Below are 13,482 nucleotides of genomic sequence, written 5' to 3' on the forward strand. Positions count from 1 at the left end.
GCAAGTGAAAAAATTGCTTCCCTACTTTTGCACAAAATAAGGTGCTTATGATTACTGTACACATTACTCTCTGGGCAAAAGGAGATAATTAATCAATAAGCAGATGAAAATAATAGTTGACTGAAAAATAAATAAAAAAATAAATAAATAAATGTACAAATATACAAAAGTACCCATTATCAACTTCTCAAAAGACATTAAATAGTAAAAATCTGTTCCTTAATGTTGTCTAATGGATGCTGTGCAGGAACCATTTGCACCTAAATGCAAGGCAAAAAGCTTCTCTGAAGCCTGATAACAGCATATGGCTTATTTATTTTCAACCTGGGACAATGTAAGAAATCTGTATCTGTAAGAGATCTGTAGCTGTATGACAGGAAGTGGACATTATGTTTTGAAAAAGTAGAAGACAATTATGGTGCTTGTTGCATCAGTTGAGTAAGAACCTTGTACAAACCTTGTTAAGCTGCAAAAACCCAACAACACATTCCTTTCCCATCTCCTCATGTGCCCCCAAAGTAATATGTTTTCTATTTTAAGTCCATGTTCAGAACAATACAATAAGCCCTAGCTCTTTCTCCTCCATTATCCTCTATGGATAGAGGAGTGGGCAGATAGCTGATGGAATGTAAAGTGGGTCAGACGCTAGGCTGCCGGGGCCAGGCCAACTGTGTCTGCTCACTCGGCTCTATTCGGTACAGAGGACTGCCACGCTAGCTCTGTAATTGGGTAATGGGATGAATAAAGACCAACGATCTCTATGGCAAGGTCATTCGGCCATAAACTGCTGTCATGAACTACGGGCATACTGCAGACAGAGAATCGATGCACCCGTGGTGGAATTCTCCCACCTACTTAGATAGTTTGATAGCAGTGAGTAATGTGAGTATTGACATTTATGTAGGAACTTAATTATTGATGATTGGAGAGATTGGGCTGCCCTGTAAAAAAACATTATAGTAGTGCATGCCATGGAGGGATGATATATGCTGCCAGCCAAAAGCATTTTTAAACACAATACAACCTGTGGCCACTTTATTAGAAACCCCAATCCTTTTAATCCACCCTCTTTGTAACACTGTAGCCATGACTGAATCTACATTAGCCATTTTGTATATAGTCATATCATGCGACTAGCATGCCAGTGTTACTTGATCCCTAATGCACTATATTCATCAAAATTGTAAGGCACTCTGGATAAGAGGGTTTTGCCAAATTCTACTGTTTGAGAAAGTACAAATTGGGTGATAAAAGAAACCAAGAGCTAAATAGTGGAGAAACATACCACATGGAGAGTACACATGCTTCCAAACAGGTGTAAGCAATTAAGATCCTACCATGCTCTGTGGCTTGTATAAACATGCTGGACAGGCTGACCAGCTGACCTCAACTTTGAATCATGGAAGTGACTTTGAAAGAGAGTTCATTTTGGAGGCACACATGGCAACAGCTTCAGTTACAAAAACTGCTTAACTGGCTGGGGTTTCAGTAGGAACAATGACTGTGACGTCTGCCTTTAAAACTATGGGAAAGACATCAGTAGACAATAGACTTAGGAATTGTGGTTGAATGCACAAGTGTGCAAATATGTAACAAAAAAACAGAAGAGCAACAGTTTCACAGGTGACTGAGAATCTTGATGCAGGACGTGATCAGACTGTCAGATAGAACAATCCATTCTCCACTGAATAAAACTTCTCATTACCAAGATAAATACATACTTGAGAGTTCAGTGGTGAACAAAACACAAGCACAGATCTACAATGAAAAGTGGTTTGAGTTGTTTTTCTTTGCATTCTCCAAAGCAGTCTTTTCAACATTTTAACAGTGTATTTTTGTTAACAGTTTTTGAGTAAAAGGAAGATGGCACCATAGACAATAAAAAAAGTTTTCAATTTTAAATGTACTTTTTAAATACATTTTAAACAAAACATAACAAAAAACATTATTTAAGTTTAAAACGTCTTTACAAAAAGCGTTTACAGACATGCTAAAGGGGGCGACCATTCAGGGTGTCCAAATGTTGGGTTTAGCCAGCCCAATACACTTAAGCTATCAGATTACTTTTACGTAGGTGCCTTAATTAGCTTGTTAAGACTTCAGCTTGTTCTCATTAATTGTTAAAAAAGACCCGATAATGCAAATTATACATCCTTGCAGTCATGGGCTCCTATAAACAGCTTAGTAGCACACTGAGGTTTGGAAGCTCCAAAAAAACATTCTGCTCAAAGTATTGCTGAAAAGGCTAACAAGAACCCCTATTTGACTTCTGAAGACTTTCATGAAGATTGAGCAGACTCCCGAGTGGTGGTGCACTGTTCTACTGTGGAGTGGCAAATGCACAACAATGAAATCAAATCTGATAACTTTTTGCAATCAGCAAATGTGTATTTAGACAAACAAAGTGTGGAAAATGTAATTAAAAAAGAACACCTTTCTAACTGTTAAGCTCGATGGTGGAACAAACATGCTTTGGGCTTGTGTTAAAATCAATGGCAAACATCACACTGTCTGTAATAAAGCTGAAGCAGCAGGAAAATCCACAATGGAGTGCCTGTAGAGGCGCAAGCTGAAGATTTTGCCATGGCTCTCACAGTCCCCTGAGCTAAATAGCTTGAAAAATATGTGGATGGAGCACGAGGAAGCAGTGCATGCAAGATAACTTCAGAATCTCACAGAACTATACACCTTTTAAAAGGATGGGTAAAATAATCCCCCAAACAACTGAAAAATTCTTAGTTGGCTACAAAAAGTGTTTACAAGATATATTACCTGGCAAAGTACTGAAGAGGGTGCTTAGGCCCTTTCCCTTTTTTGTTATTTTGAAACTGTAAAAGATGAAAATGATAAAAAAAAGTAATCTTGCTTAAAATATTACAGTAACATGACACTATATTTATGTTATGAGTTTCAGGTTATCTTTTACTTGCTTAGCTATACAGTAGTCATAGCGATCCCTCCAGTCTGGTTGCACAGATGTATAGAATCTATGCCATGGTGCACTGAAGCTGTTCTATTTGCCCAAAACGAAGAATTTCTGTTCAGCCTTTTTTTTTCATTTGTCACCTGTCTGTATACATGTAGTTAAAAGTGCTTTGTTTGTGCTGGCAACAATGTAGTCGTCCAAGCACTCTTAATAAATGCCACTCTATGAATTGCTTATGAAATCATCCAATAATGAATACATTAATCCTCTTGCTATCCCTCCGCCAGTGAGAGTGATCCAGATTTCACAGCCCAGCTGTGGGTGTTGAGCACCTGCTAATTATATTATCTGAGAAATAGCTCTTCTCACTTTCACCAGATCTGACACCCTTCAAGACAGAATCGATTCCTTTTGCCTCCGTTTGCGGGCTTTTCAAATTATCCTTTTCCCCGGTATGAATATTTATGGGATGTGTTCCTCAGTATTTATTCTTTGAATCGTAGAAAACAAGAGAGGTAATTAGATGCAGTCTTCCTCTCAAGCCATGGCTTCTGCTGGGTACAGAGCCAACAGTGTGGGGAGGCGCACAAAAGAGACCGACTTGGATGGCTTTCATTCCGGAGACAGCTAAATAACAGCTCTTGTGCCCCCTCCTCTTCAATCTCGGCCTCTTCACAGAAAGAGAAGCAGAGCAATGCCATTTTTCCCCTTCAGAAGGATTACTGCAGTCTTCAGTGATATGAAAGACAGAAGTTTTCCCCTTATTTCTATTCATTCCTCTGCTAATGGCTAGTATCCAACCGTCTCTAGTTCGGGAAAGCGCTAATAGAGTGAGGTTATCAGAAATTCAGTGAAACAGATGAAACAGACAGAGTTAAAAGATGACCTGCACAAATGCAGACCTCAGGCTTCCTTGATGCAGGTACTTTTCACTGTTTCTACCTAGACGTGGGCTGTCGGTGCCCCATCCCCAGCTTATTAAAGTAATAACAGGATTCTGGTCAGCAGGGTGCTAACTTCAGGAGGCAGCAGCATTAAGTAGGCTGATGTTTTAAATGCCAAACTTGAAGAAAGTGGAGACAGAATGGCACAGGCCAGGTGTATGATTATCAACAGCTCTGAAGCTAATCATAAAACCTGGCCTTTTTCTTTGCTGCCACTCTGTCTCTTTTTTGCATTCTAGCCACTCTCAACTCTTGGTGACTCTGCGGTCACTAGGGTGTGAAGCAAATTAGGGTTAGTTGAAATGCCAACGGTTTCCCCCATGGTACTTATTTTCATACTTTCTAGACAAGGACATGCAGAATACAGACTTACAGGCAGACACAATGATTCTGCAAATGTACATTATCTTTCAAGCAGGGGAATGTAGGACCTTTAGAATTTTACAGTTCTCAGGAAGACAAAAACAACAACAAAACAAAATACTGTGTAACAGCATACTTTTTAATTTTTTTTTATTTTTTAGAATTCTCAATTTCTTAATGCCCACATTTGTTTTTGTGTCAATTGTGTGCAAGCGAACATTAAACATTCCAGAGGTCCAGTAGCACAGACAACAGTGAGACTGATCTGAGCCAACTGCTGATCTTTTAGGACAAAATAATGTGGCAGGCAAGAATGTCAGAAAGAACAGTGCTACTTTCTGTAAATGGAAGTAAGGAATGCATTAATGGTTGGTCCAGCATGTATTTAGTAGTGTATGTACACATATTTTTAAATAACTAATTGCATCTACATATCATGTTAATCTTAAAGAATCACGACACTTAAACTCTATTATTTATGCAGTTTTCCACAAAACAGTTGCTGCCATAAAAAATGCTGTCTCTCTGAAATCTCATTTGAAATGAGAAACTTTCTTAGCTTTTCTGTAAGTTAATTTAATGACATTTTATTCAAGTGTTTCTCTCTAGTCATGAAATGTTCACATGATGTAAAGGTGTTTTTTAAATATAATCAATAATAAATAAATAAATAAATCATGAGCTTTTGCTATGACAGTGAGTCAGTGTTCCCCAACCATGCTAAATGAAACAGGTCAGTTCTGTATATGGTCAAATGCCTTAGTCAGTCATGGAATTAGAAGTGAACTTATCTAGAATTATTAAAAATAACTGAAGTACTTTGAACACAAATACCTATATAATCAGTGTTTATCTGTTGTCTAAAAGCATGTCATGTCTTATTATACAATAAGGCACTGCTCACATAAAATAAACCATAAAAACTCAAGGCAATGCTCTGATACTGATTCTCACCACACGAAAAGATAAAAAAAAAGAGTGTGATACAAATGGAATGTGTATTCTGACACTTAGAAATCTGGGCAGGTTGAAAATGTAATTTGGCATCTGTACACAGTGATAAAAATGTTCAGTTATTTCCGCTAATTGGACAGCCTGTTGTTATTTTTTATCAGATGACAAATTACACTTTTTTAATGTGCTCAAACTTTATTGTGAGGCAGCCTGAAAAAAACTACCTAACTAAATAACCGAAGTACAGAGAATAAATAAGAAATAAAATATTTTTCTGGGCAGCTGTGCAGAGCATGAGAGATTGAGTGGGCTTTTGTTAAGTCAATACTAGTAAAGTATAGAGAGTATGAACTGCTGCAGATGTACAGCGAGATTGGCTATATGGGAGCAAAGGCCAGGTATCAGCATCCAGATGAACCTCTGATATTGTGTACTGTGGGAATAGCCAGGCTTGCTACAAGGCTGTGGTTGTACTCATATTTTTTTTTTCACTACAGGCACCCTTCAAGCCAGTGTTATAATGTACAGTTTGTCTTTGATGCTTTCAGTCTGTACTGTGAAGTTCATTTCCATGGTAAAATAGCAAAAATAAATAAGTGCCCAATTAAAATAAAGAACCCCTGACCAATATTTGTACCCATAGCTCATGTTGTAATTTATATGCCCGGCTATGAACTCTCACCCCCCTTGACTCATCTCATATTGACTCAATATCAGTGACTGGTTCAAAAACCAAATCCAATAGCACAGGTGTGAACTGGAATCTCTTAGCAGTACAGTTTGACAGTTTCAGATATTTGCTTTCAAATGCACTGTTTTTATAACCATAACAATGGCTAGATTTTACAATGCATTCCTCCCATTCTTACCACTTTAAAAACTAACTTCATCGGTTATTCCCCTGGTTTGTATGCTTTTCATTTTAGAAGTGTCATGACCTGAAAAAAAACTACTGAATCTGCCAAGCATTAAATGATTTCCACTGCTAAGTTAGTAAACACCAGCTGCAGTGCTGTGCCACTCCATGCTATTCTCACATATGGTGTTACTGCTGTGAAGATCATTGCAGTTGTTACTTAAATATTGCAACAGCAGAATGGATATTGGAATCAAGAAATCAAATTGCTGTAATTGGTGCTCTTTTGCCTTGCTTTATCAGGGTGCATGTTAAAGAGAAAAATAATAAAGTAAGCAGCAGTGCACTATTTTTTGAAGCTCTTTGAGATGGCAAGTGCAGCTTGGCAACTCAAAATAAACCCATACATTTTCTACTGAAACCCCACCTAGTGAGTTTCTTTACCTCAATGTATACAACCACATGCAATTTAAGAGCACAGAACATACATGTACAATTGTGCAATATACAGACACTATTAGTATTCAAGTGTTGTTGCTGTACATGTGCATCCCTTTATGGACACAGTTTATCTATCTTCTAATGGCTACATCTTGCCTGATAATGCACCATGGCAAAAGTTGCCTTAAACTAAGATTAGTGTTCTTCAGTGGCCTTCCTAGTCATCGGGTTGTTGCTAATCCAATAGAACATGTTTGGGATGTGGTAAAACAGATTGTGTGATGCAGGCATATCAACCTAGACCAGAAAAGGAATGTTTTGAGAAGAATTGAGAAATTAAGTTTTTGAAGAAGTTTTCAAATTTAAGTATCCATTAAACACAGGCAAACATTACAAAAAAAGATACACATCTGACTAGTATAAACCTACCTAATGCACACATACACTTACACTACCTTGTTAGTTAGAGGTTATGTTGCCAGATTTTGTAGTCTTGAGATTCTGACTATTGAGAGAAAATATGGTCTTTTCTAACATTACTTTCATGTGGTTTCAACTTGTTATCAAATGGTTATCTTAATCCTTTGTCTCATCTTTTGTTACCCTTCGTCTGCCGGCCTAAAGTGGTCACTCTCTCTCTTTGTATACCATCAACCCCCCCTTAACTTCACCCACCTCCTACCCTTCTTTAAACTGATAACTATCACCCCCTACTGTTGATACTCCAAGTGACCTATCCTTCATCCCCCTCCTACCCCTCCTTAAACTCCTCTTCATCAACCTTTCTCCTCCCACAATTTCCAATGTATATAAGGCCCTCTCAAAATACCCCTAATCAGACTGGGTTGACCATGACCGATCGAGTTGTACATCTCTGTGTGTATCAATAAACTCATCAACACTGAAGATAAAGTCTCCTGACTCCTGAATCTGCCTCCTGGACGCCGGATTTCTAACACTATAGAATTGCTTTTAACTAGATATTTCAAGGGAATTAATTGCTCTTAATCAAGCAGTGACATTGCTGTGCCTGAAACACTCCAAAACCAAATCTACACATTCCTGTTGAAAGACAAAAAACCTGGTCAGCTCAAGATGGTTAAGTCGACCTGTATAGGGAATATTTTAATGTGGGTTTGAGGTTTAGCTGGTCTACCAGAATAACCAACTATACCAAGCTGGTTGATCAGCATGACCAAGGTTGTTGACCAGTAAAACAAGCATGACCAAGCAAGCTTAGCCAGCTTGCTTACCAAGACAGGGCATGTTTTCGAAGGACAACCAGCTTTTCAACCATTTCGAATATCAAAGAGAAGCAAGAGTTTGACCAATGCTGATAATGACAGAGGATGCCTTGTGAATAAAAAAAAGAAATAAGAATGCAGATGTCAGTTTGTGTAAACAAACCAAAGCTAGCACCACCTACACTGCTTTTAGCATGTCTTTGAATGGTAAAAACCTTTTTTGTTATTATGAGGCAGTTCAGTAATCCTGATGTACCTTAATTATCATTGGCATGTTGACATGGTCAGACTCTAAAGAATCTCATGGAAGCTTCTAGCATGAGAGAAACACATTTTTCCACAGTTAAATAGATTTATATAGTACCCCAAAACCCTATCAAGAACCCCTATTGTTAAGAGATTACGGTAAATAAGGGATTAGTTATGATGTTGCAAGCACACAGGTACAGAGGTGAACGCAACATTGGCATACCTTTTAGGTGGATTTTGTTCTCCGGGCTGTGCACCAACACTGAGCTGACAGAATCCAGGCTGTCGTAGTTGCTGCATCCGAGAGGCCCCGTTCTGGTCTCTGTTACCTAGGAAACAAGGGGGTATTTTAACGCCATATTACCAGAGAAATCAAGCACCTGTTTGTTCTTCTTTAGTAGCGGTAGAGCACTGGGCATGGCCCATTGTCTAAAACAAACTGAAATGCATCTGCAATCAGCTTGAGTCAACAGACAAATGTCAGCACAGCTTACTCCACTCTGTCAAAGTTCTTCTGAAACTGCCATATTTTTGCAAGCCTCCGTGCAAAATGCAAAACAACGCCCTAGAAACTTGGGTGATGGGTGCCAATGTAATATTAATTTCAAATCAGGGATGCAGTTTGCTGTGTACAGCTGCACAGAATGAGCTCGGTCCCCATATCAAACGGAAGAAGACTTTGTCTGTTCTAAAATAACTTGCTTGCTGTCTATGACTCTAATCCCTTGCTGAACTAAAGAGATAACGCCGTTTATTATTGTATTCATCTCCAGGCCTTTGCCAGATGTATGTTTGTTGGTTTATTGGCTATGACAGGCAAGTGCCTTAACCCAACTGAGGAAAGAGAATTGTACCTAATCTTAGACTAAAAGGATGTGGTCAGCATGTCTGCACAGAATGTTCTGTCATGCTCAACCCAGCTCATAATACAGATTGTGATGGATTAGTCTTCCTGTTACTCTGGGGAATACTAGTTTTAACCAGTCCTTGTTCTGTTGTCACTCCAACAGTGCAAAAGCACTGTGCAAAAACACAAATTCTGACATCTAATGACATGGTGTTACATTAGTGTAAATGACATCTATGCAGAACATGCATATGAACATCCCATACTTAATCAATAGGGTTTAATATGATGTCGGGCCACCCTTTGCAGCTATAACAGCTTCAACTCTTCTGGGAAGGCTTTCGACAAGGTTTAGGAATGTGCTAAAAAGCCTCCACTTTAATTCATGAGCAACTTATTATTTTACAAATGTTTTAAATGTGAAGCAGTCTGCATGCCTAAGTGCTTGGTATTATACACCTGTGGCAATGGAATTGATTGGATATATATGTGCAGTGTGTGTGCAAAAAGCAGGTAAAATGACTGGTTTAAATTTGTTTTTTTGCTGATGGGGAGCCGAAGTATGTACTATACTGTAGCTATATGCATGGTCTTTTTGTTAGAACATATCCATGCATCATAGGCACTGTACAGGTTAAACCTACTAAACATTACTAAACTACTAAACACTTGTTAAAAACAGTAGTAGCAGCCATGTTAATTCCTACACTGTACCTATACAATTGTCCATTTTTATTAAATGGCAGATCTGTTGTACATAAGCATGTCTTTAACAGTTCATTACACTTTGAGAAAACTGTTCAAACTAAGTGAAGATTAAAGTTCTTCCTCTTGCACGTTTGCCTCTGGAGAACATCCATTACTTGATTCCTACATTGGACAGGTAGCTCCACTGACAAAGACGCAAGCTTCAGATATCAATTATATCTTAACTAAGAAAATACACATATTTCTGAAAACTTCAGATACAAACAAAAAGGCCAAGTTAAGCCAAACAACACTCACTGCTAATCTTTTACTAAAACATGTTCCAGGTCTCATGTTGCAGGATCATGTTTACTGTAATGAACCCTATTTGAAATAATTTACACATCCATTTAAATGAGTTTACTGAAATCCCATTTTTCCATTTTTTCTGTACAACAAAATCTAGATGCTGTAAACTGTTCCTTCCTTCCCTTTATATTAATTCCCTTTTTATTCATTTTCACTCATGCAAATGGAGACATAACAGCGTTAACTGCAGTGAATTATTATACTGCTATTTTTATTTCCAGCTCTATAGGATCTCAATGAATCCATAAGGCCCAGCTGTGAGTTCTCAAATAATCGGAAAATAGCCTCTTTTCTTATGAGCAATAAGCTGAGTTGGCAGTGGACTGAGTTGCAGGCGAAATGCATATGGGAGAGACTCATTTATCAAAAATGTCTCCGCAACCTGGGCTGAACGCACGTTTAGCTAAGGACTACGGGTACACTGTGCAAGCTTGAATTCAGATGTTTAGGAGTCTGCGGAGTGTGACAGGATTTTAAGCGCATACTCTTGGTGCTTCATTGAACTTGACAGCTGATGTTACTTAGACGGTGCTGTCACTTATCTCAGGGGCCGTCAGCTATCCACAGCCGCCTCCAGACAGACAAGGTGAAGGGTCCTCTTCCCCTCCCTATTAAATGCTCCAGATCGCTCTGGGGACCACTCATGATCACTCTCATTCCGCGACAAGACAGAACGAAGCAGCCTGCTTTGTAAAGTGTTTGCGTTGCAAAGCGTCCTGAAAACCTGTAACACGCATTTGCTATTTTCGAGACCTTACCCAAAGGGACGGGCACCAAACGGACATGCAGAACGTCCTTGTATGATTCAACGGAATGCATGGCTCCTCACACAGCATAACTGGTGCATGCATTCGGACATGGTTTTGCCATTACAACTTTTCCGCATTCGTTCCAGGTCACAGCTGGGAGAGAATATCAAAGATGTCTGTCCTACACAGAGGTGACTGTTAATAGTATGTCATTATGACAAATGAATATATTGGGAGAGTCCTTCATGGTTAATTGTAATTCTAGGTTAACATTATTGAGCTAGGACCACAGGAGCAGAAGTACATGCCAAAAGATGAATTATAGTCAAATACTAGTCCTTAACCATGCTCCAAAACCGCCATGGTAAGATCAGCATGTACACCAGGGACCATTTTAACACTCCAGCCGCTCATTTAATGTTGGTTATTTTGCTGCGCATGTAGAGCTAACATTTCCACAGCATTCTCACAAGTACCCTGCACTTGTATGCTGCAGTCCTCTCTTCCCAATGACATTTCCAAGTGAGCAAAATATAGACCACACAAGTGCCTTTTTTGCCTCTAGTGGCCTACAGAGCCCAACTGATTTGAGTGCTTGTCCTTGCAAAACCTGATCACATTGAAACGTGCCTCGGTGGCGTTTGCTGTATTTGACAACAAGCATCTGATTACACAGACGGGTTGTGAAGTCTCTAAAAGCGACTCCTTGGTGTGCCACCACACTCCCATTCTGGGGCACAGAGCGTAATTGATTGTCCTTTATGGGATTATTGATGGGCCTGTTAGAACCCACTTCTGCTATGGTGCCCAATTCATCAGTCTGATTTGCACAATGAGTAATAAAAAAAAAGCACTCCACAGTGGACTCGATGGCCCTGTAGTGTCTCATTAGCTCTCCCGCGATAAACACACCTGGCAGGTGAGGCTGCTTCTTGCTTATGTAAAGCCTCTCCAACCTGCAAAACTGTCACAGCCCTGTATCTCTGAGAAGCACAGAAAATCCCTATTGCTACCACAGACTGCACAGAGGTGAAAAACTTACATAATTCCTGCACGCACCTTCAGACAATAGGATAATACACCTGCTACAGTACTACTGCAGAGTTCACTGACTGATTAAACTTGCAGTCAAAGAGCTAGTTACTGAGAGAAAGTTGGTAGCACATGGTAAAAAATGTAAAGGAAATGAAACCCTGTAGCTCTGTGGTTGTGTGCTTTGATAAGGAGTCATAAAGGATTCGTTGAAAACTGAACTTTCTCTGCAGATGTGGCATTGAGAAAACTAATGAAAAGCATGATGCAACCCAGTGGGGATGCTATTTTTCAACAGTCTTTTAGTTTGCTACATCCCAGTGAACACACTCTTTCTATTACCAGCAGCACATATCTGCTTGCCTCAAAACACCTCTTTGGGTGGTGAGGAGAATCTTGTTCATATAATTATGTTAATAAGGATTAAAAATGCCTAAACAAAATAACATTTTATATTACCTTTAGTGTGCTCAGGTATGGAGGCAGCAGGTTTGAGGTTTCCTGCTATAATACTGCGTTAGTGGAACTGATAACATGCTACACAGCATGTCGCATTCTGATAAAGTAAGTTCTTCCTCCCTCAACAAAGGCTTTGTGTAAAGGTCACTCTAAATGAATCACATTGTTTAAACCAGTGGAGTCCAATGATCTGTGCACTCCCACTCAACAGCAGTGGTTAGGGTCACTTGATCCATCATGCTAATGGCAGTGCTGCTTAAAAGTAACATTTAAGAGACTTACTGCTGAAGGATTACCATGGCAACAAACCACAACTCATAACTGGTGTTATATCTACATGAAATTAAAATCAATATGTTTACAGTGCCTATATCAGACCGCCATACACAAACAACAACAGCAAAAACAACAAAATTAGCATCACCAACAATATTTTATGTGTTCCTGCGGTGTCCCAGTATTTAGCAAACAATGTGTCAAAATCTGTTACAAAACAAAATTCCTTACCATAAAAAACATGAGGTAGACTTAAGAGATCAAGACAGACTATGACTACTTCAATGACTCATTAGTGAACCTTTCAGAATTACCTCAAAACAATCTAACTGAACTAGTAACACATAAATGCATATAATTGAGCACATTGAGTAAGCCTTTTAGAGCCTTTTTTTGGACAGCAGCAGCTTCCTTGTGGGTGTCCTTTGACAATGAAAATTCTTGTTCTATGCATTTTCTAATATTGCATAAATGAACAAAGTTTTGCAGTTTGTCGAGACTTTTGAAGATTAGCAACAGTCCTGAATTTTCTCCATTTCTCAATTTTTCTTACCGTTGACTGATGTACACCTAGATCTTTAGCAAAGCTGTTGTAGACCTTTGTAGAGCTCCATGCGTCTCTGTAACAGATCTTCTGAGGTCTTCTAAAAGTTTTTTTGCCTCAAGGAATGGCTCACACAAACCAGTCTTTCTTGAGAAGAACAGATTTATCAGTAACCAGGCTTTGTGTTCCATTACTTATTGGGCATAGCACCTGCAAACCCCTCACTTCCAATTTCATTTTCTTAATCACAAAACCCTTTACAAACAAGCTCTTGGATAAATCATTAATAGAAAAATCCACTTACTTTTTCTAGCCTGTACTCTGGATGTTCACTCAATGTGCTCAATAAAAGACATGGACAGTACAAGGACAGGTGTCTTTATCTATAATTGTGATTTGAATAACGTTCAGACCACATTTTATCACATTTTAGGTCATAGCAAGCCAGGTAATTGCAATGGGTTCACTTACTTTGTGCAACTGTATTTGTGGCTTATTTTTTTTGTATTTCATTACATGTTTATCCTTTTTGTTGTTTTTTT

The 13,482-nt window shown here is 38.9% G+C and overlaps 1 protein-coding gene across 1 annotated transcript in view; it reads right to left on the reverse strand.

The window, feature by feature from the left end:
- Nucleotides 1-13,482, reverse strand: part of brinp2 (bone morphogenetic protein/retinoic acid inducible neural-specific 2) — a 103,899-nt gene that overhangs the window by 35,706 nt on the left and 54,711 nt on the right. The window contains exon 5 of the mRNA XM_072688241.1: nt 8,201-8,306. Coding sequence (XP_072544342.1) covers nt 8,201-8,306 — 106 coding nt within the window. The remainder of the gene's footprint in view (nt 1-8,200; nt 8,307-13,482) is intronic.

This window comes from Salminus brasiliensis, chromosome 9 (assembly GCF_030463535.1).
Source record: "Salminus brasiliensis chromosome 9, fSalBra1.hap2, whole genome shotgun sequence".
Classification (NCBI taxonomy): domain Eukaryota; kingdom Metazoa; phylum Chordata; class Actinopteri; order Characiformes; family Bryconidae; genus Salminus; species Salminus brasiliensis.